The sequence below is a fragment of the Myotis nattereri genome (assembly GCF_964212035.1).
Source record: "Myotis nattereri genome assembly, chromosome: 13".
NCBI lineage: Eukaryota > Metazoa > Chordata > Mammalia > Chiroptera > Vespertilionidae > Myotis > Myotis nattereri.
Window position 1 is genome coordinate 16,126,549 of NC_138088.1, and position 24,111 is coordinate 16,150,659.

At 43.3% G+C, this 24,111-nt stretch overlaps 1 protein-coding gene across 1 annotated transcript in view; it reads right to left on the bottom strand.

Annotated features, from left to right (window-relative positions):
- Nucleotides 1-899: 899 nt before the first annotated feature.
- Nucleotides 900-24,111, bottom strand: part of KAT6B (lysine acetyltransferase 6B) — a 179,651-nt gene continuing 156,439 nt past the window's right edge. The window contains exons 14-18 of the mRNA XM_081105245.1: nt 11,368-11,599; nt 10,898-11,057; nt 9,960-10,304; nt 7,588-7,879; nt 900-5,028 (exon numbers count right to left, since the gene is read on the bottom strand). Of these exons, the coding sequence (XP_080961371.1) occupies nt 2,483-5,028; nt 7,588-7,879; nt 9,960-10,304; nt 10,898-11,057; nt 11,368-11,599 (3,575 nt within the window). The 3' untranslated portion in view covers nt 900-2,482. The remainder of the gene's footprint in view (nt 5,029-7,587; nt 7,880-9,959; nt 10,305-10,897; nt 11,058-11,367; nt 11,600-24,111) is intronic.

Below are 24,111 nucleotides of genomic sequence, written 5' to 3' on the forward strand. Positions count from 1 at the left end.
CAGCAGCTGAGTCAAACAAGCAGCACAGTCACCCGCCCCGCCCCACCACCACCACTCTGCAGGTGGACTTGGTGTCCTTCCCACCAACCAGCACAGCATCTGGAAGGTTCTCTCCTCCCTCTGTGATGACAGCCCCTGCAGAGTGGTTTTGGAAACCCTCCCTCAGCTACTACAGACTTTCCCCCACTGACTGTGCAGCTGTGGATGGAAGGGGCCAAAACATACACTCCTGACACTCAGCCCTGAAGCTCTGTAACTATGAGCGAGAGAAACCCACGGGCGAGAGTGCACGGCAAACCCCGCGGGCAGCCTCCCTCTGGAGGGCGTGATCCCGGGGGGTGTGCGCCATCTTGCCTTTTCAGAGTTCTGTTCTGCATCGACTTGAAAGTTTGTGTCTGATCGGTACAATGCCTGGTTTTTGTGTGGGTTGAGCCACTGGTGGAAAAGCAACGTTCTCCCTCCGAGAGGCCTGAACGTGACTGGCCTCACAGGAGCGGTGAGCACCCGTTTACACACGTGGAGAGCTTCCTGGGCCAGTTCCACATGGGTGCCAAGCCACGCATACATTTCTAGGCTTGTTAGCTGAATACTGTTTCAAAAGACACAACTTTCTCTGGATTCCATAAAATAATATTTGAAAACATTTTTTGTCTGAACTCCAGACATTAAATAAAACATCCAATCACTCATTCACCACAGAGCAAAACTTTCACACATTTTTTTTTTTTTTAAGAAAATGGTTCTTCGAACATACATTCCCAAACTGTTGTTTTTTTTTTGTATTATTCTTTTAAGGAACGAAGTTGGCCACCACTGCACCCCTGAGGGGAGTTGACACAGACAGAACCACTGAGGTAACTGGTATTTGTGCAGGATCCCTTTGCAAATGAAGATCAAAGTCAAAAAGAAAAAAACAAATTCACTTTATTTTAAAGACAATGATTGGCATACAGAAGGTATGCACTAGCATAAAATAAACTTTCATGTAAAGCATTAAAATCCATTATAAATTAACTTATTAAATAGGTATTTGGTATATGTGATGGTTTTATTAGATATTACTCTTATTTATTGCCAACCCCCTCCCCCAAAGTCAAAACAAATCAGAAAATCTCTTAACTCCAATGTACACTAAATAATTTATTTTCCCAAAATGTGTATGTGTTCTGAGATGTGACACATGATACAGTTCCATTGGTCATTCTCTATCAATCATAATATGACAGGACACAAGAGGCTAAAAATGGCTCATCATAATTTATTTTATGTTAAAATGTACAGCTTTTTTTTATTTTTTGTGGTTTTTTTTGAAGTGACTGACTAAAAAGAGAACAGATAAATCCAAGAGTGTCGCTGGCTGCTATTTTATACAAGGGTTGCGCCTCTCCTGCTTGGCCCTTACAGTCACCTGTACAGGTACAAAGGCTACAAAAAAGGAAGCAATATAAACAGACACAAATAACTTTTTTGCTTTTTTACATGCGATTTGTAAGCTTAGTTTGAGCTATTCACAAGCTACTTCTCTATTTTTCCTTAAAAAATAACTCCAATATTTTATAAAGATAGAAAAATCTACAGATGGAATGAAAATGTAAAGTTAGAGGCATTTCCATAAAATAGCAACTTTACACCAAATTCACTATTTTTTTTAAATCCTGCCAAGTATTTGGACATATATGAAATGTTTCAAAACCTGACAGATAAACACTGAGAATATGCTTCATTCAATAAACAGAAGTCTGCATTTATAAAACAGAAAGCTGCCTTTTTCCCCCAAAGAAATCTGTCACCAAAATGGAAAAGGGTCTCAACTTTACACCAAACATTTAGCAATAAAACCCTTTTGACTAACCAAATGGTAATAGCTTTTATAGCTCTTTACAGTTTTATAATTAACAAAAATATAGTTTTTTTTAAAACCCTCAAATTAGGGCACCCTAATCAAGGCAAAAAACTTAAGAAATGGCTTACTGTTAGCACAACACTTGTACAGTACTACAAAATGCACTGTCACTAACAAAGACATTAGCGGCATGCGGAAGTGTCACCTTAAACAAAATATACAAGAACTGAAATGCTAAAGGCATTTACATGGAGTGGACAGGGAAGGAAAAAAAGCTCTAGGTTCTGTATTAAAACAGATAACTCGGGAGTGCGGGGCTTGATATCCACATTGTTTAATGGAAGCAGGCACAACAAGTGGCTGCCTCCAGTGTAGTCCAGAGAGAGGCCTTCCTCTGCAGAGAACTTCATATAAAAGGAACAGAAACAAAGGTACCAAAAAAGAAAAAGGAAAAAAGGAAAAACAACTTGTATAAGGCTTTCTGCTGCATACAGCTTTTTTTTTTTTTTAAAATAAATGGTGCCAACAAATATTTTTGCATTCACACCAATTTGCTGGTTTTGAAATCGTACTCTTCGAAGGTATTTGTGCAGATCAATCCGATAGTGACGCCCAGGGGTTTGTGACTGCCTATGTTGCCTACCTTCTCATGTAGGACCCATTGAGAGATTGTTTGGACATGCCTGTGTTCATGTAGCCATGGTGCCCGGGGGCTGTGTACATCATATTACCATGGGGTGGGGTCTGCATGGGCTGCTGGGCATATGGCTGGGTCCCCATCATGCCCATCTGCATCTGCATCGGGTACTGGGGCGTTTGGTTCATGTAGCCATGATTGCTGTGGTAGCCACTGTTCATCATCGGCTGGGACATGCTGTACCCATTCATGGCATTGAGAGTGTTCATGTTCATGTTCACGGAGTTGACGTTGTAGGCTGGGGCTGGCATCAGGTTCACACTCATGTTCATGCCTCTCTGCATGGTTAAAGTCCGTGCAGGACCCTGCATGGCTACGGTCTGAGAGCGCCCATAGATCTGCGACTGGTGGGTGGCAGCGGCTGGTGACAGAGATGCCGATTTGGTTCTCATGGAGACGTGGCCCTTGCTGGCAATCTGGGTTTGCAGTCTTTGGCTGTGGGAGATGCCAATGTTCGACGCAGCCATGTTCCGTTGCAAAAGAGGCGGTGGCAGATTCATCGGAGGAGGAGTCAGGTTGGGGGGTGGGGTCATGGTAGCTTGTGCTTGGGGTCCCCCAGGGACGGAGTGTGGAGACTGAGAAAGCTGAACAAGCCCTGTGTTACTTAATGGTGTGGACAAAGAGGCACTGTTTGCATAGGAAGTTACAGCAGCGGAATGGCTGTAAGGCAATGAATGATCAATAAGTGTATTAGTTAACTGCTGTAGTTTGGCAAGGCTGAAGGTGGCTGACGGCTGCGGGTAGTGCCCGGCCCCAAAATCACTTTGACCCATTCGTTCGTAGAGGCCGATGTTGGCGTTGCCGGTCTCGGGGATCTCGGCCAGCTGCATGGGCGGGGTGAAGTTGGCGGCCATGCTGCACTGGGCCAGCTGCTGGCTGCCGCTCGGAGGCCGCTCCACCACGCAGCCTTGCGGAGACTTGACGCTGCAGGTGGGGGGGGAACTGATGCTGGTCTGCTGCAGCATGCTGCAGCTCCCGCTGATGTTGGACATCTGCTGGGTGACAGCACAGCTGCTCTGCGTCAGATTGCTCGAGGTCAGGTTGCCATAGGAGCAGCTGTTCTGTGAGGAGCCGTTGCCACAAATGCTGCCGCCCATCGTGGAGTCATAGCTGCTTGGGTTTTCGTAGTTCTCCGTTGTGCTCTCGATGCTGCCCAGGTCGCTAAATCCGCTGTCAACGACCTGTTGTGAGTGATCGGAAACCGACGGGACATCCATCATTGGACTGGTTTCCATGTTCTGCAAAGATGGCACTGAGATGGCACTTTGATCTGGGCTGATTTGGGCATAGCTGTTCTCCAGGGCAGGGACGCTTGGACTGCTGACGGAACGCACGGACTGGCCGGGGTGGGAATGGACGGATGAAACGGGACTACTGTGGTCTGACTGTTGGCAATCGTCCAGAGTGGCAGCAATCTGTGGACTTTGGTCTGAATGGGTGTAGTTCTGTAGGCTTCTACAGGCCTCTTGAGTCTCGGCACAGTCCTGAAAGGTGTCCTCCTGTTCGCTGTTCTCCTGGGTCAAAGACTGCACGGCCTGGACGGTCTCAGAGTCGATTTCCATGGCTGCTGTACTTGCCTCTTTGAACTCAGAATCTGCTTCTTCGCTGTTCGTTTGGTCCTGTTTCTGTGCCTGTTCGTCAGGTGGCTCCTCATCAGACTCAGGCGCAGTTTCCGTGTCCGCAGTAAGCTCCTTGGGTTCACTGTTACACGCAGCTGCAAGGTCAACACCACAGTCCATTAAGACCTCTGGGTCTGAATGACTAGGGGGGACACTAAGGTCTAAAAAAGCCTCCTGGTTTTCCAGTACTTCTCTGAAAGCTTCCCTGGGGCGCTCTTCCTTCTCCGCCTCTGCTGACTCCGTGTGGCTGTCGTCTTCATCATCAGCATCATGACCCTCGTTGTGAGATGGCTCTTCCTCCTCCTCCTCCTCTTCATGATCATCCAAACGCTCAGGGTCCTCTTTGTCCAGGCAGACTTCTGGTTCCTCTTTTTCCTGACTTTTAGTACCACTTGGGTCTTTTTCTACATTTCCTTCTTCTTCTTCCTCCTCGTCCTCGTCCTCCTCCTCCTCCTCTTCTTCCTCCTCGTCCTCCTCTTCCTCCTCAGGTTTGACCGGATCGTCTTCCAGTGTTTCGCCTGGTGATTTAGTTGGACTTACAGGTGCACATGTGTCCTCCTTTCTGTTTTCGTCCCGAGGCAGCAGGGGATCCACAGCTTCCTTGACTTCCTCCTCAATCCTGGTGGGACTGGGGCTGCCTTTGTCTCCCAGCGCCTCCTTCTGTTCTTCCACTGTCACCTGGTCATCAGGCTCCATGGGTGTTTCTGGAGGGGTGTACAAGTTCAGTTTAAATCCCGTCTTCCTTTCTTTGCTTGGCCGCCACTTAGAGAGACCACGCTTTGATCCTTTTGGCCACACTTGTTTGCACTTTAGAGGTTCAGGATTGTCTCTACTGCCTTCTTTCAAGTTATTTGCATCATCCATATTGTCTTATCGAGGAGACAAAGGGGAGGAAGAAAAACAAAGTCTTAGAAAGCATAACCACAAACAACTTGAGTTCATTCTCTAAATTAATTAGCAAGCACTGCTTTCAATTTAGCATTTTAAGACTTAATGGTAAAGACATAATCAAGACTAATACAGAATAATACTGTGGTATAAGCTGAGTAAATCACCCAGGTCTGGGAAAATAATATATGCCATACACAGACACGTGCATTCTCTCTCAACAAAGCTGTGCTTTTTATAGGAAGCACATGGATAAAGGCAACAATAATAAACTTATTTGATTTAACAAACAAGATATTCTCTGATGCCCGGAATTGCACACTGTACACAATTCACTGGGACATTTACAAACTAGGAAATACAGGGGAATGGTTTAATGCCAGCCCATGTCCACATCCTCAGTGCACTAAAGAAATGAAAGAGAAGCCTCCTTCACATATCCGTCCTAAGAAAGTGAACTTAGGTTTGTGGACAATTAGTGAATTTAAATGATCTCAGATGACATTATTTACTTTGATTTAAATGTTCTCTCTGACATAAAAATAAACTGTGTACCTCTGAAACAAATGAATAAATAACTAAACACATCTGTAATCTACTACAGGATCATCATTTTTGCATGACATAAACTATAATGTATTTAGCATAAAATTATTGAGCATTTAAAGCACAGGTATTCCTTTTATCACTAATTCTGTCCAGACAGTATTTTGGATCAATCTGCTGCTCAAATGTGTGGTTTGAATACTAAAGTAAATAAAAAACAAACCATAATTGTCAAGTTCATTTTAGTTCAGCTGATTTTATTTCTACTGTACCTGCATGCACATGAATATAAATATGTAAGTATATTTTTATAGATATAAGCAAACAAGAAAATATAGCAAATGAATAAATATAGATATAAAACACCCAAGTCTTAGAAAATTACAGATCATGCTGATCTTCTGGTCAATGTAAAGAAAAAACTTTACAAAGAGAAACAGCAGCATTAGGAGAACGAACGTGGGAGAGCTTATTTTGGGGACCAAAAATAAGATCTAACAACCTACGTGGAACAGAGAGCCCTTTTGCCAGAGGGAATGATTTCTAATCCAATCCGTGCAGAGCAGGGTGAACTTCTGGATCATTTATATTATAAAAAAGTTACACATAAACTTACCTGCAAGTACTACATTCAAACTGGCTAGCTGAAGAGAACACATATGCCATGTGGACAGATCCTTCAGAAGCACAAAGTACAAGACCTAGTTAACTGACGTCTCAAGATGTTCAAATGGCTTCATTTCTATTCACACGGGCAGGTGAGCGCCACGCCAGTGCCCTGGTTTCTACGTTCTTATTGCACGTGCTACTGGACCTACCGGCTTTTATAGGAAGACCTCTCTACATCAGAAGATGAGTTTCCTCATAATCATTTTTTAAGAAAGAAGAAGATTCTGAAAGGAATCGGGTGTGACCAGGCCACTTAGCATTTCTAAGGCAAATCGCACCAAGTGGAGAATGGAGTCAGTGTCCGTTCATTTACAAGCTCCTGAGAAGACAGTTGACAACTGGCAATAGGCTCAGTTTCCACACAAAAATGATCACTTGCTGCAGCGTGCTGCTGCTGTTGTTTACGTGTTTGTTTGTTTAAAGAAACTTAAGAACAAGGCTTGGTTTCTCTATACCCAGGGTATGATGCCATTCTCTCAGCAAAATATTGTATCCTGTTAATTCAGAAAGTCAAGAAGATGCTTGGTCATAGTCTTAAAATTGTGGCTTTTCAAATGCTAGAGTGACAGCCTGTGGTGCCCAGGGACACGAGATGGCCTGTTCCCTAGAGGGGAGTGAGTTTTTGAATAGTTCAGCAGTAGAGAGCCTGTCCCACAGACCCTCATGACTCGGCTGGGACCCACAGGCAAGGGATGGTTGCTTTTAAACAGGACATCACTTTTAGGGTGCTTTTTTTAGAGGATGGGGTGGAGTGTCCCTGGCAGCAGCAATTGTAAAACAGTAATTTAAAAGGAAAGACAGTGTCCTGATTTCGACATTATCCTGTGTTATCAAAGCTACTAGTGATGGTGTAAGTTTAGCTGATTCTTGATAATTTAAGACACCACTGATTATAAGATGCATCATCAATCTACTAATATTTGTTTCCCAAGACAAAAAGAAAGCTACTGAGTTCAGTGCTCACACTGATATAATATATGCCCTGATTTCAGAAATATTAAATGTGGGGAAAATACATATTAGAATCCGGAAATGCAGTGTGTTTCTTACTAACATACTTCAAAGTTTTCGGGGATAAGTCAATTTCCGGAACGTAAGATGAACCCATCTACAGGAATGTTGGGCCTTAAAAGTTGTTTAACATAAAACCCAATTCCAGGAAGAGGAGCCAGAACCCTTTATGCGTGAGAAAGGACAGGTGGGCACTTAATTCCCGTGGGCCCACACATCCTGAGGGACGCCCTGGGGCAGGCCCCCGGGTGCCTGCTTTTTGGCAGTAATGGACAGAGCCACAAGGGCAAGCTTTTTATAATCCCTCCACTTACTTCTATAAGGGTCAGCACTCTTAAAGCAATGATTGTCTCTTCCGCCCCCTTCCTCTGTCTGTCTCTTCTTCCCGGGCGGATGCTGGAAGGCTTTCCTGGGGACCGGCCTCCCGCCGTCCTCCTCCACTTCAGCCTCACAGGTAGGCTCCAGCTGCGGCATCGGCCTCTCTTCATCCGAGTTGTCAAAGGGCTCATTCAGCACTTCGGTCGTCTCGGAAATGGTCTCAGTTGTTACACTGCTGTTGATCCTCCTGCGTTTACGACCTCTTTTCTTCTTTAGCACAAAAGGCCTCTGAAATGAATTCCAAACAGAATACATAGAGCTCATGAGAAATTAAATGGTTGAGTCGATATGCAGCAAACACGCGAGTCTAAAGACTCTCACACATAAAGGCTTCTGTGCTGCCTTTGTAGTTAACCTTCCATTTGATGTTTAACATCCCTCTTGGGCTCCAACTACACAGGCAAGTGTTTTCCAAATAAAACAGTTGTTTACTCAAGCAGAGGCTTTGAGAAGAGAACATCCTAGAAGCTTAACTGTAGATTTTAAAAGCTAAGGTTTGTTTTTCTAGCACATATTTTCCAATGGTGCTTGCTGGCTTCACATATCCTGTACATCATAGCTCTTAAGGCATTGTGGATACCAGTTTCCTATAAATATTGCAATAATTAACTAGTCACTGGGCCACTCACTGAATACTTGATAACTGCTCAGGGAGCGCCTACTACATTCAAAGCACCCTAGGAAATAGGATGGTGCACAAGACTGGCCCCCTTGTTCCATTTCATAACTTCAGGAACAACGAAGAGGGTCCTTAAAGAGAGGATTAAAATGTTAATAGAGTCATTTATTGGTGGCTGCAGGGATGTCAGCAACTGATAATTTTATAAAATATTTTAATATAGAAAAATCTTAAAAAAGACATGAGATCTGCCTTATTTATATAAGATACAAACTTTTTTTTTCTAACTGCACTAAAGATCGGCACAAATGACTCCCTGTAACTGCAATCATAAAACATAGTTTCTCAAGCAAAAAGAATTTAATGATACAAAATTTAAAAATAGGAATAACAAAAAGATTGGCTGCTAAAATGTAAATCTGTCAGTAATGGGTCCAAAAAATTATTGAAAATACATTGCAAAGAAGGGTTCAATATGCATGGTTAAAATTCAAACTCTAGGTAACCAGTACCCAAGAATTATTGTGTCTTACATTTTTAACTCTTTGAATGTTCACCAAAATGCACATATAAGTCTGATAATCATATCCTATAATTTAACATTTATGGTTATTAATTTCCCAAGTGGCCAGCCCTCCCTAATCCACTAGAATGTTCCCATCATGGGGAAAGCTAGTAGAAAGAGCTGGTTTTCTTCGGTTGAGCCCACTTACATAATGGCAGTCCATACTGTGCCTGGATGATTCTGGTTTTTGCAGTTTTTAAAACAATTTTGTTTATATACATAACACATGAGAACATTTTCCTTGTAAGAAACCAAAACATTTCATAAGTCTGAAGTCCACTTTAAGGGGTGCTCCCTCCACCTCCTCCCCACGGCTGCCTTTCCATGGGAAGATGGCCGGTTTGAGCTGGGAGTTAGAACAGCAGGTTCTTTGACAAACACCACACAGGTTGGCCTTGGGGCGGTGTCTTAACTTGTACTGTGTTATCTCCATTGGTCTTGGCTACACTAACATTATCCGGCCCCTCTCTATGTCACAGATGGAGATTGAAGACAACGATATCAGATCCGGGTTGAGTCTCAGGACAAAATCAGTTTTTTACCTTCTGCCCAGGTGCAGGTAGAGAAACCACCAGGCCAGTAAGTTATGAGAAGTTTCAGTAATGTGTACTTGGCCACAAATGCAAAATACCAGCATCCAAATGAACGGCCTAAAATAGCTTCTAAACATTCTATGCCAAGAACTAGCACAAGAAATAGCATCGGGAGCCGCTGGGCTGGAGTCGAGCACTCACCTGGTTCTGGCTCCATCTCTGATGAATTGTGTGACCTCGGACAAATCTCCTGGCCTCTCGAAGCCTTGGTATTTTTATCAAAATTTGCTGAAGGTCCTTTTCTGTTCCCTCAGGCTGACTTACTCTAGCCCCACACACCAGCAGGTGGCAGTAACCACTAGACTAGAAAGCCAGGCTGCTCCTGGTTTCCTGTCACAGCACTAACAAACCTCAAAAAGTAAACACAATCATGACCGTAAGATAAACGATGATGACACATGATCAGTGGGGCTGGATACAAACACACTACATCTAAAGAATGGAGAATGAAACAAATACTAACAGAATGTCTGCAATGCCCGGATTTGACTGAAGCTGACTCACAGACTGAAAATCTAAACAGACACATACCTTTCTCTTTATGGCAACTGACTGTGGTTTAGTTAATCTTGGAGGAGAGTTTTGAATATTTTCTTCTTCCTCTTCTTCTTCTTCTTCCTCCTCCTCCTCTTCCTCTTCTTCCTCCTCTTCCTCCTCCTCCTCCTCCTCCTCTTCCTCCTCCTCTTCTTCACTGCTCTCTCTGGACAGCTCCATCAGCTGCCCTCGGTCCCCTGCCACTGGCCGGCTCTCCGGGGAATGCAAATATTTATTTTTCGATTGTACTTTTGCAGGTGATTGCCTACTGTTAGTTCTAGACGACAGGATTTCTTGCTCCTCCTTTTCCCAGCAGGTAGCTTGTTCCATTAGCCGCTCAGCCTAAGGGGGGAGAGGGGGTGGAAATGGCAGGCCGGTGAGAGGGCAGTTAGGCAGGCAGAGCCTCTATGGATCAAAGGCGAAGCTAAGTCATTTCTGCTCAGGACAGTCAGCCAGCCAAGCAACATTCCAGCTGCATCATCTCAGGACTCTGACATCAGTTAGGATAACAAATCAAAGGAGATTGGGTTTCATGGGATATTTAGCAGTATTAATGATGCAGCGAATTGATTTGAGTCCTTTATCAGTACATTACATGCTCACTGGCATGGAGCACTTTAAGCAAGTTCATAAACACAAAGAATCGATTGACACTGCAGCCTTGGAGCTCAGCACCAAATTTGATCTGATTACATGCTGTCAGTAGTGAAAAATGCTGCTTTGTGATCAATGATAAATGTTTCATTTTTCATACTCAATTCAATAAAATTATCATGTCTTACCATGCAACCTCAGTTAGATAAATTAGTGCCATATCATTTCACAAGCTCTCTCTACATAACCAAGCTTTTGACAATGATGTTAATGACTTTCTTAGTTTAAGAATGCTCCAAGATTGAAATTACACAACTCAGGTTGATGAAGCCAATCATTACCTCTTTTTCAGCTTCCCGCTCTTCTTCAGAAACTGCGGCATTAGAAATTAAAATTGGGGTCCACCTCAGACTCTCTGGATCAAGTTCATTGGACCGGGAACAGGTTTTCAGCTTTTCCATGTGGCTCAGTATTAACTTTTCCCTTCTAATGATAACAAATCTGTAATGTGATGAGGCAGAACAAAGTGCAATCAAAAGCTGAAATTTCATTTCACCTTCATCTAATGACATATGCTAGCACTAATATTACCGGGGTGAGGAAAAATCAGAAAGCTCATCAATGCAAAGGTACAGTAGATTGAAATTTGACCAGCAAAAAAGTATCATTTCCTGTTTTGTTTTTAAAAGAAAGGTTTTAATGATACTGTGGGGGAACCTTTAACTGGAATGAATCTGCCTGACTCCAGGGGTCCTTCCTGGTGCAAGATGCTTGAGAGGCAGCTGGGGTTGCCCAAGGCACCAGGACTCACCTGCCATCCCTCTTGTCAATCATGTGGAGGTGCTGCAGCGTGGTGGCGATGTCATGTGGGCACATGCCCGTAGCTCTGCTGATGGCCTTGATGCTGATGTGCCTCTCGTGGTGGTGGAAGAGATATTCTAAGATGACACTCTTCCAATAGGCCAGGTAGGAGAGGCGGCCCAGGTCAGAGAGTGGCTTTTCAGGAGACCCTGCTTGGCCTTCTCTTCTAGAAAGCAAATAGCCTGGGGCAGAAAAGGCAAAGTCAACCTCACGGTGGTGTTTTCAGACATTGGAACAGGGGCCACTTGAAATAACGTAAGTAACAATAAGGTACAAACACCCATGAGAAGTGCACGAAGTTTACGTATGTAGACTCTTCCCTCAAGTTTCAGTGGTTTGGTCTCCCTGAATTATGCTTCTGAATCTTTTCTACTGGCACCGTACGTCAACTCACACAGCGAGCGGGAGCGTTCCAAACACACTGCAGCATGTTTAACAACGCCAAGGGCTGAAGCCATTGCTCCTGCGAAGTCTCAACAGTCCAGTCTCACACCAGCTTTAGATTCTTTCAGAAAGTAAATGTCAGGCACTTACTCAGAAATCCCGTCGAGGGACGACCCCAAACATTAATGGGAAGTTGTTTTCCGCAGGAAGGACCTAATGACCCTTTGACAGCTGGGTCTTAATAAAAGAGCAGGGCCTCTGTGGACTCAGATGCTATATTGCTTGTTACATTTAACTAGCCGGCTGATCTGAAGCTTTGTTTTAAGACTAATGAAAGAATGTCTTTTAAGTCAACTGCTACAACTCACATGAGCTGCACCAGCTCTAATTTCACCTCTTTCATGCAAATTAATTTATAATCCAAATCCAGAACGTTATTCCTTTGAATTAAAACAAAACAACTCGCTTAAAGCAAACTGCTTTATGCATACTCAGAAAATCCCTGAGCAGGGCGAGCTTTTGAGTGTGCATTTCACAGCATTACTGTGAAGGTTCACTGGCAAAGGAACTTTAAATGAGAAAAACTTTAAATCCACTTGAAGGTAATGAATGAAAGCTTGTGGCTGTCTCGGTAATTAAGAGCCACTTATGGAGGAGAGAAGAAATGCTAAAAACTAATGGTGTCTACCTTGCTCTAATTATCTGTTTCAACAGCCTCACCTTCATGAACTTCCTACATTTAAACAAACATCAACGACATACAGTAGGTGGCAGCAATTACAAAACCATGCTAGTCTCTGTAAACCACCCAAAATCTTCAGCATTTTTCTTCTTTATCTACATTTCCAAAATGGCTGCATTCTCAAGAATTTTCTCGACTTGGGATTTTGTTTTGTTTTGTTTTGTTACAATGAGATCAGCTTCTGATGCATTTTCCTGACTCTGAGAAATTACAGAACAAGAAATCCAACCTGAGCCTAGAGGGGTGTAACATATATAGCATTTTGCATTTTGATGGTTTTAATCTGAATGCCGTTATAAAGAACAGGCATATATTTAACTTTAGGTTTTGCTCCAGTATTTTGACTTATTTGTCTCTTTAACACATGTTTAAGTGCAAAGAATTTGATTGAATGCAAACAAGCACCACACAATTTCACAGTCAGACCACCGATCACACATCCTGCGGCTCCGCACAGGCTTTGGGAGCAGTGTCAGGAATGCTAACAGTGCGGCCACTGTGCTGCGTCCGTCCCGCCCCTATCGTTCGTGCCCTGTCAATATGGAGAAAAGCTCTCTGTTGCCAGAGTACAAAGGGTTCCCGAATCACAGAACACAGATAATTGGCACATCCGTCACCTGCCTCCTAAGTGCTGGGAACATGCTGGGAAATTTACTCAGTCAGCTGGAGGTACTCTGTGCTCCTGGAGGGAGAGAACCACAGAGCCATGGATATGGAACTATCCCCCTTTTGTCCATGAGATCCCACAATTAAAAGTCCCCTGCAGTGACTGCCAAATTCTCTAGCCCCTCACAGATTCTTAGCTGAACCCCAGAGTTGGGGAGAGAACCCCCTCCCCCCACTCCCCCCGCCCCAGTCTAGCAGAAAGATTTCTGTATAATGCAAATGGTCACAAGGTGGTATATCCCCCACCACGAGCAACCTTACCCCACAAAGAGCAACCTCTTTGTTCTGTCTTCTCTTCCCACAGTCTATACTCTAGGACAAGAGGAAGCAGCCCAAACCTCCCTAAAACATATTTCACACGGCTGCTCATGCTGCTACACCCTGAGCAGTACAGATGCACGGAGCCAGGGCCTGGGCTGACGAGCGTTACTTGGGGTCTGTGGAGAGCCTTTAGGCATAAACCTGCCAGCACCTGCTACTCCCACCACGAGTGGCTGTCTTGGGGGCACTCCCTTGGACACAGTCTGCAGAGTCCTGGCCCTTGGGGGCCAAGGAGGCAGCAGCCCGCACTCAGAGCAAACACCTCCAACTGCACCAGCAAAAGCATCAGCAGGTTGTCAGGGGTGACAGACACCAACGTTAGGACCACACGACCGACCTCACGGCGTGGCCTATAGTTAGCCCTTCCTTCTCCTCTCTGACTTTGTGAAGCTCTCCAGGAGCTTGCGACAATGAAAGGAACTTATACCAAGAGCCATTTGCAAGTCCGCAAAATCTCCTCCTGAAGGAGAGAGACTTTGGGTTTAAACGGAATAGTTCCACAACCAGAAAGACCAAGGATACATTTCTGACGAGGTAAGTGAAATCACTTGTAATTCACTGAACTGCATAGTTGAGAAGAAAAAGTTGTGTCATGTCTACTCCATCTGTGCACTCGCTGATGTAATATGTAATTTAAATTTTACCCACGACAGGCACTTTTCCTTAAAAAAGCTGTAGCTGGTGGTGGCACTCCACCACTTTGACCTTCATGGAATGTTTTACAGAATTTCTTGCCATCTTTTGTTTCCTTCTACTTTTCTTGGCTTCTCAAATCATAATTACTACATAGCTGGCGCACGGATAGAATAATTTTTGGTAAGAATGTTTATTTATTAAGGAATTACAGAGATGCTGTGGTTTAAGTTACAGCTCTTAAATTTAACTTACCAAAAAGATTCCAAAAAATTGGTCTAAGATGCAGGGAAATAAAAAGCACTTATCTTGGAAGCGGGTGTGTTATCCTGAAGCATCTGAAACAAGTACAATACACCCTGGTGAATAGATTCCCATGGTGCTCTAACACCTTTCCTTACCTCAGGGTAGTTCAATCCGAAAACCCGGGCTCCCCCTGGGGGAGCCTGGCTGTTCAGACTGAAAGCAAAATGATGTTTGAAGGATAAGCCCCAGTAGCTGCAGTATAATTAATCGCTGGTGAAATTATTCCCTTTAAATTGTCTGTGAGCCAGAGGTGCTGGTGAGCAGCACTTACTCTGCAATCGGGAGACTTGTAATTGCAAGCCGACTGGCCCAGAAACGCCTCACCCCCAGCAGCTATCTGGATACTAGTGAAAGCTGGCTTCCCCTTTTGTTCCAGTGGAAGGTGAGGTCAGTTTTCGTGCATGGACCACACACTGAATTCAAAAGGTTATCAGGGTGTTTGCATGAAGGATAGGTAAGAACAATGGGATGTCTGCAGAAGGTAAGCATTTCTCAGCTTTACCACAGGGGACCCACATTCACCTCACCTCTGTTAAGGCTGACATACTTGTAGTAAGAGAATCAATTATCATGTTAACTAGCCCCGACCCCTTGTGTTTGAAATGGTTAACTCCCTCCTAGAGAGAGAAAAACAGTGGTAGAGTGTTGCCTTCCCTTAGACAGATCCATTAAGATAAGGAAGGAACTATCTAGACAAGGTCAAGATCAGTTTTTTGCAGACCTAAATTCCCAAATTAATTGAACTCCTAGCATATTAGCTTCAAGGTTAACCCTCCTAAAATATGAAACATTCCTTCCTTTTAAACTAGTAAGATTTCAAAAATGTGGACTGGACCAGAAGTGAAATAATGTTCATAGGCAAGGTGTGGACATGGATAAGGATTTACCCCCACAAAGGCAGCCACCCCCTCAGCCTTGCACACCTTCATCTTCTACCATCTGGAACCAAACCAGATGAACTTCCTCAAATACAAAAGTGTAGACTTTGGCAAGCGACTCCCAACTCCCATCTGTCTGAATTGTGTTTGGGCTAACTAGCTGCTTTTAGGAGGAAGATAATCTTCAAGGATTATACACCTTTCATCAGACACCTGTTTAGCTCAGCAAACCCTGCTGAAAGGTTCGTATCAGTAGACAGCAGTGGATTTGCAAGCCTGGGAACTGACACCAAGCCAGGGATTTATGGCAGCTCTTGACCAGAGGAAATCCAATAGCTCTAACCATGTATCTCATGATTGGGGATGGAAATTCACTGGTCTGCACTCATCTGTTACTAGTATCTGGCTCTGTGACCAAGTGGATGAATGGCATGTCATCAGTTTAAATAGTGATAAATGAAGTTCACAGCGATTTATGTCTCCTTGCTGAAGTTTTGTGGTGATTTTGCAATTGGTTTAAAAAGGAAGCTGAACCTTAGCTTTCCCATTGTTTTTCTTCTTAAAAAAAAAAAAAAAGGTTTTACTGATTTTAGAGGGGGAGGGAAAGGGAGAGAGAAAGACATCAATGGGCTGCCTCCTGCATGCTCCTTACCAGGCATCGGGCCTGCAACCCAGGCCTGTGCCCTGACCGGGAATCTCTTTAATATCTGGCTCAACAGAAAACGCTACATTCTCACATCTGCTTTGGTACTCAGTCTGTTGTGATATCACAGGTCATGAAATTTCCTGAAAACTCCATTGCACACTCACGAGAGGATGAGAATGAAAAGGACAAAGAGTAAGTATCCCGGTATTACTTTGAAAATAGTTGTGACTTTGCAGACTCCCTGAAAGGGCCTTGGGGATCTCCACGGGTCCCTGGACCATACTCTAAGATTATCTACATTAAATAAAACATAAGGATAATATTTAAAAGTTGGACAACAAGGCCATGGGTATTATGAAACAATATGGCATGTACTGAATAGAGTATGGCAGATCAGAGGCACTATAAGTTGGGTAAGAGAACGGTTCCGGAGCTGGACTGCTGGGAATGGAATCCAGGGTCCACCATGTGCCATCTGTGTGACCTGGGGCAAGTTTTTTTTTAAAAATATATATTTTATTGATTTTTACAGAGGAGGGGAGAGGGATAGAGAGTTAGAAACATCGATGAGAGAGAAACATCCATCAGCTGCCTCCTGCACACCCCCTACTGGGGATGTGCCCGCAACCAAGGTATATATCCTTGACCGGAGTTGAACCTGGGACCTTTCAGTCCGCAGGCCGACGCTCTATCCACTGAGCCAAACCGGTTAGGGCTTGGGTAAGTTTTTTAACCTCTCTGTGCTTCAGATCCCTCATCCATAAAATGTGGAGAATAATCATACCTATCTCTTAGGGTTGTTGTATTAAATGAATCAAAACAGAGAGTGAACAGTGCTTGGCATAAGTGTATAAAGTTTCTATAATATGCAAAGCATTGTTCAAGCTCTGTCTTGATTTATGTAATACAACAACCCTAAGAGATAGGTACGATTATTCAACATATTGAATAATGAAATCTCAAGGTGATCTTTTGGGTGACTAGATATCTTTTATGTATGGGAAAGAAATAAAATTTGGACAGAAGAAAAGAGGCAGACGCTCTACAGAGTTTGATTGAAAAGAGCTACCTTGCTTTTCTTACTTTTGCCTGAGGCACCTGAAAACCACTCCACTCATTCCACTGCCTCAGATAGTTCTCTTCACCCCCCAGCCCCCAGCTAACCACCCAAGTATAAATTTAATTAAAGACAAAAATTATACATATATAGTGCCTCAGGAATGAGCTCAACAAACTGGCGACAAAGTTCCCAGCAAGCACAGTTCTGTGCCCCACAAATTCCCTTTGGTCCTTAAGTCCTTAACTTCAAGGACTGTCCCCGGGAAACAGCAAGCCCGTCAAACCACAATAACAATGACTGCCTGAGGGCTTCTTCAGAACCAGAGACAGTCCCAGGACAGATGAAACAAAGACCCAAATGTTCTAGAGGACCCAAATGTGTAAGGCCTGCGCCAGTCAAACCCAGAGAGTGGAGACAGTGGTCTTTGGGGAAGGAAGGCTGGCTGCCCTGGATCACATACTGTCTGTTTCTCTAAGCCTCTTTTCATTTTCAAGATCTCCCTTCTCAAAGATCCCATGAGCTCCTGGCTCCAGTGTTGAGCTCTTCCTCAATTATGTGCAGGGGTCACTGGTCTTTCTTACTGAATTTCCACTCCTCCATCCTCTCACCCCAACCCCTAAGTCCTCTCTGGAGAGGAATGATATTCTTTTACCTCCCCACAAGATGAATGGCAGGGGCATGGCTCCCCTGTCACTGTGGGATATATATTTATATTGACAAGCCTACAGACCACACCGGCATTTACCAGATAGATTCATGATTCTGTGAATGGGTGTGGACTCCCTTGCAGGGGGTGGTCATGCTGTGTGTTAGTCACCCAGAGAAAAGGTTAGGCGCTCATATGAACTCATAAAAATGAATTCACAAATAGCGCCTCAAGTGGCAGGAAAGGGCTCTCCCCGCTCGGTGGCAACCTTGTGTTGAGGAGAGTGAACATCTGTATATGATTTCCTCCTGAGTTGGCAGTGACCAGGGCCAGAGACAGACCCCTGTGAGATACCACAGGCTAAAGATGAACCAATGGTATTTTTATAATTATAATTAACTGATGAGAATGCCTCTTTATTTCTCTGTTTTTCTATCCTCTAGTCTAGCCCAATGGTTCTCAGCCCTGGTTGCACATTCAAATCAGTTAGGGGCCTTTAAAAACTGTGGATGTCTGTATCCCACCCACTCTCAACTCTTGCCTATCTCAGGCCAGTTTGGGTTCAGATGTATTATGGGTTATATCAAGCAAAGGGTCTTGGGGACTATACCTTGGCCAGAATATTAAGTGGGGTTGCAACACTAATCCCACTTCTCCATTTCTGCCACCCCAAAGGGCTGTGGTGGTAGCAGTGGTGCTCATGAAAGATGCAAGTAGAAGGTGAGTCCTGGGGGAAATGGAGAGGTCTAAGAGTTGAGGCTGGGGAGGACGTGGTCACTCAGAAAACAGCTCTATAATAGACATCACAGAGGTTTATTTAAACATTTAATGAAGGAATATTTGTTTATGTGTGGCATGTCACCACACCAGCCAAGTCCTGGCCTGGTGTAGTAGAGGAATAGCATTTTTCTTTCTATGAAGATGACCACGTATAAAATAGATTTGGTCTCTCACAATTTTCTTGTTAGAAGAATGAAGCACCTCTGACAAGGATAAAATGATTGTGGAATGAGAGATGTTATACTCTGTCAATAGCACTTATCCCCAAACTAAAATCATTTGGGGAAGGCAAGAACTTTAAAAAATATCTTCCTTACATATACTTGCAAAGTAACCAAGATTCTTCATGAAGCCCACTGCCTATTACAAAGCTAAGCAAAGCTCTGATTCACTCAGAGGGACTCCTAATTAGGAAATGAATGGTAAAATATCACTCCCAAGGCCTTCGAAGTGACAGAAGTTAGAAAAACATGTCAGAATAATGCCCTCTGCTTTTACCTTTTTTGATTTTCCACAATTCAAGCCACTTTTAAATTCTGGAAAGCTTTAGGAAAAACAAATTTACCAAAAAATGTTTTAAGATGAAGTAATGTGGCATTTTACAATTATTCTCTCTCTTATAAATATTGAAGATTCCATCTGAAACGCTATTTCAGAAACTAATTTAATTTTCCCAAGTTGAAACCTGGATAAAATTTCACATTTAAGTTACAAAATCCTGGTAATAAGAATTAACCATTAAAAAGTTATAAGAGTTCAAACACTGCATTAAACACATACACACTTCAAATAAAGCATCTGCTCCAAGCAATTAGCTGCGTGCTCTTACCATGCTTCACCTGGAAGACTATTCTCCTATTGCTGAAACAATACAACCAACTTTCTCCTTAAATGAACTACTAAAAGCAAAAACTGGAGTTTCTTTTGCCCAGTTTTATAGGTCTGAGGTTCTGTGGGGGTAATTGAGACAGTTCATTCTAATACCTCATCATTGGGTCTAACCCCACCCAAGAGAGCGGGAGCGGGAGTGTGGCTGCCAGCGTGGACACTGCCTCAGACCTCAGAACCAAGCTTTGGAAGACAAGATGGTTAGAAGAGCAACTTGCCTTTCCATGTACTCTCCCCACCCCCCCGCCCAAGTCCCATGTGTGTGTGTGTGTGTGTGTATACCAGCTATGATTTTCAAACATACGACAAAGTATGCTGTCATTCCAATCCTGGGTGATGAGCTTTCACATGGCAAGGCTGAAGACAGAAAAAGGGAGAAATAGAAATCTAAGATTTTTCTTTGTTTTCAAAGTACAATTTAAAAGGAAATTTGTCAGTGTTTGACATAACTTTCTAACATCAAAGAACAGCTCCATCACCCAATCTGATTGATCAACTAATGTTGAAAATATAAGGTAGAGAAACTACCTCTAGTTGTCCTCGGGTCATCTAGACAAACAGTCCTATTCCACTTATCTGCAGAAATAGAAAACTTCTCTTTTCACTTATTTTTTATTTATCTCCCATAAGCTTTCAAGCAGGATTTGAGGCAAAAAGCCTCTGGCAGTAAACGGTGCTGTCCCCACAGGGCTGCCGATGAGGCCACTTTGATGGACGTGCAGCACACGTGCAGGCTGGGTGAAATGAGGCGTTCAATGTAGTGACTAGCTACAGAGGTGTGAGTACCTAGCCTTGAATCCTGCAGGAATCTTAAGGTCCAAATTGGCTACAGTTAGATGTTAGCTGTTGGGAAAACAAAATCACATAAAGGTTCACCACTAGCAAATATTAAAAGTATCAATTACCTCCCTTTCAGTTAGTAGGTGATACTGTACCTTTCTCGAAGTCCACCGTTTAGACAGGCTCCCTGATACTGGCAGTATTTAGAGTTGAGACTTCAGTAACGATACATTAATATTAGTACAGCTTTTGTCACCATATACTAACATTATCCCTGTGAGCTTTCTTACTGTGTGGTCACTGTTAGTCAAAGAATCTGCATTCAACTTTCAAAGGATCGCAATGGTTTAGTGATGTGTTCTACAGTTGAGTGCCTACCCTGTTATAGGCACTTTTTTAGTTAGGTTGTGTGTGTGTGTGTGTGTGTGTGTGTGTGTGTGTGTATATATATATATATATATATATATATATATACACACTCTATTTTCCAAATTTAATAAGAAAAAAAGCTCTGGGAGTTTAATTTGTTAACTAGTATGCAACTGCTAAACACAAGAACCACAAACTACGTAAATAACAGGAACTCAAATAGACATGTTAACAGCTAAAGTTCATTTTTAAGAATCAATTCAATATGCTACATGCAAGCAATCAATCACACTGTAATCATCATTTACAAATCAAAGTACAACGCAGATACTCATGGGGGCAAATACCACTCAGTGGGAGTGTGTGATTATGGATGAGCAGATTGAAACTGTAAATTATGTAACTGTCTCTTGTAATTACCCTGCTTGAGAACCAAAAGAAACTTCCTGTATAATTTTGCAAGAGAATGGAGAACGAGATACAGAGTCGCTTTTTAGTTGGTCCTAAACCTTCAACAGCTATTTAATTATGTGTGATGAGGTCAAAGAAAGGTTATGCCTAATTTATGAAAAGTTGGCAGGGGGCTATTTCAAAGTAATCCTCTGAAAAGCTCCGAAGTATTAACAAAAACTGATGAGTCCTCTTATTTGTCAAGAATGATTTACCTAAATTATTTGGTAAAATAAACAACATTTAAAACAAATTCGCAGGCGTCATTCACTTTATTTCCTCTCTAGAAACATTCATTATGGGTCTGCAAGTTTTTAACTGGATGCAATGGAAAAGCAGCGCCAGGAGCTGTCAGAGACTTCCAATGCATCTTCTGCTTTGGTAGGGGAAAATCTCATTAAGTTCTTTAAATTCGGGGGGAAAGCTCCAACACTGGGCAAACCGCAGGACAGGACTTCTAATCTATGAACACAGAATCATCTTAAGCAGAAGGAAGCCTATTTTGCAATAAATAATCAGCAGAATCTCAGTTCAGCATATTCCAAGACACTCTATACTTTTTCTTTCCCTTTCTTAAAATCTAACTTCTACCATCTCTTCTATAAGCATTGTTTTTAGTGTCTAATGATCTATTCCAAATATTAGAACTGAATATTCACCATTCTAGGAAGAAGGAAGGGCAATTTCCTACACTTACAGTATCTGCCAGTTTTGCTTTCTCTCATTAAGGATGGAAGGAAGGAAGGAAGGAAGGAAGGAAGGAAGGAAGGAAGGAAGGAAGGAAGGAAGGGGAAAACAAACAAGAAAAGTGCCAATATTGCAGCATTTTTTCTTTATCTCTTTGGCCTCTGTTCGTATTTTCTCTTCAGTCCACCTCAATTCTGCATGAACAATCCTTGTCGGAATCCTCTAATTTATTGCCATTCTGCCAACATACAACCTTTCAATTATGTTTCTCTAGGTTTAGGAGTGGACACAGAATTTGCAGGAATGCTATTTTCTAATGGACTAGACTCAACACTTGAAAGGATATGATTCTAGTAAGTTTCAGTACATTTACTTCACATAGAATTGGTTCTGCAAAGTCTGACCTGGAGTTGGTGCCAGTATATCAAATATCCATGTACTCACATTTGATCTTAAAGCAGGTGTCTGAAGATGTTTGGGTGTGTTTGTAAATCACAAAGACAAGAGCTCTTTAAATAGCTCTGAGAGGGGTGTGGAGGCCAAAGCACTCGGTGGAACTGGGGTCATCATGAAGCCCTCTGTGGTTGCTCTATTCGTCCCCAACAACAGCCAAGTAGGCATATGTAGCTCCTCTCCCTCCCATCCCTGTCCTGATGTCATTGAGGTGGGATCTTCCAGGCCCAGATGTAAGGCCAGCGTGTAGATATTGTGGTGGAAGGGGCAGAGGAAAAACCCACCTTTTGCATATGAAAAAGGTCCCTGCCTAACTTTTCCCCATTCCTGGAGGTGAAAATCCCCATGAGAGGGTATAGGGAGAATTAACAGTCCTTTCCTGCTGGCTGTATGGCTCAGTGGTTGAGCACTGACCCATGAACCAGGAAATCATGGTTTGATTCCCGGTCAAGATACATGCTGGGGTTTTGGGCTTGATCCCCAGTAGGGGGTGTGCAGGAGGCAGCCGATCAGTGATTCTCTCTCATCATTGATGTTTCTATCTCTCCCCCCCCCCTCCTTTCCTCTCTGAATCAATAAAATATATTTTAAGCAACAACAAAACAGTCCTTTCTTTACCTGCATGCCTTCACAGAACGGCTTCTAATCTCCAGAATCCATAAATATGTTACCTTTTATGGGAAACGGGACTTTGCAGATGTGGTTCAGGACTCTGTGATGGGGAGGCTATCCTGGAAGATCTAGGTGGGTCCAAGGTAATCACAAGGGTCCTCCCAAGAGGAGACAGGAGGGTCAGAGTCAGCAGTAGGTGATGTGACCATAGAAGCAAGAAGATGGAGTGATAGAGGAAGTGGCTGTGAGCCAAGGAATGCTGGCAGCCTCTAGGTAGGAGCTGAAAAAGGCATGGAAATAGATTCTCCCCTAGAGCCTCCAGAAGGAACCAGCCCTGCTGATCCATTTTAGAATTCTAGTGTGCAGACTGTAAGACACTAAATTTGTGTTGTTTAAATAATATAATATAATCCTATGTAATAAAAGCATAATATGCAAATCAACTGAACGGCAGAATGACCGGTAGGCGGAGGGCGGGGCCAGTGACCAGGCAGTGCCAGGCCAGCCAAAACATGTGCCAGTGGGCAGAGGGAGGGGACGGCAATGGGGGAGGGGGGGTGGCGCCGTCCCATGATCGGCCCACCTGGTCACCTTCTACTGAAGGAGGCCAGACTGAGGCTGCGGGGAGCTGGCCTAAGCCAGCTGTGGGGAACAGGCCTAAGCCATCAGTAGTACATCCCCTGAGGGCTCCCGGATTGTGAGAGGGTGCAGGCCGGGCTGAGGGACCCCCCGAGTGCACGAATTTTAATAATATAATATAATACCACCAATGAGTCAAAATTTTCCAGTTTTAAGAGTTACAAAAATCTAAGTTCTAAGTCAGATAACGTAGGGTGTGACCACCATTTTGTTAAAAAAACCCCACGCACAATAAAAATAAAACACAGATGCAGAAAACTACACTAAACATATATATGTATAGCTTAATTATTATAAAGCAACTATCCTATAATCACCACCCATGATCAAGACATAGAAGTTTGCCATCTACCTACCCCGAAAACCCTCCATTTGTCCCATCCCAATCACCCCTCCTTTCTCTTTCATAAGTAACCACTATCCTGACTTTTTTCATCAAAATATCTTCAGGCACTACAGTATATATCTTTTAAATCTCTTTTCACCTATGGGTTCCCCTCCACCCCTTTCTTTTCCTTATAATATCTCTGCTGATGAACTAGGGCCATTTGACATATAGCATTTCCACAGTCTGGATATGCTGATTGCATGCTCACAATGCAGTGCAATTTGCTCCCTTTCCCTGTGTTCCTGCAAAACAGCTGCTGGATCCAGAGGCTTGACCAGACTCGGGTTGATCCTTTGGCAAGACTACAGGTGTGGTACGCTCCTTCACCAGGAAGCACACAATTCTGGGCTGTCCCCTTTTTGCAAT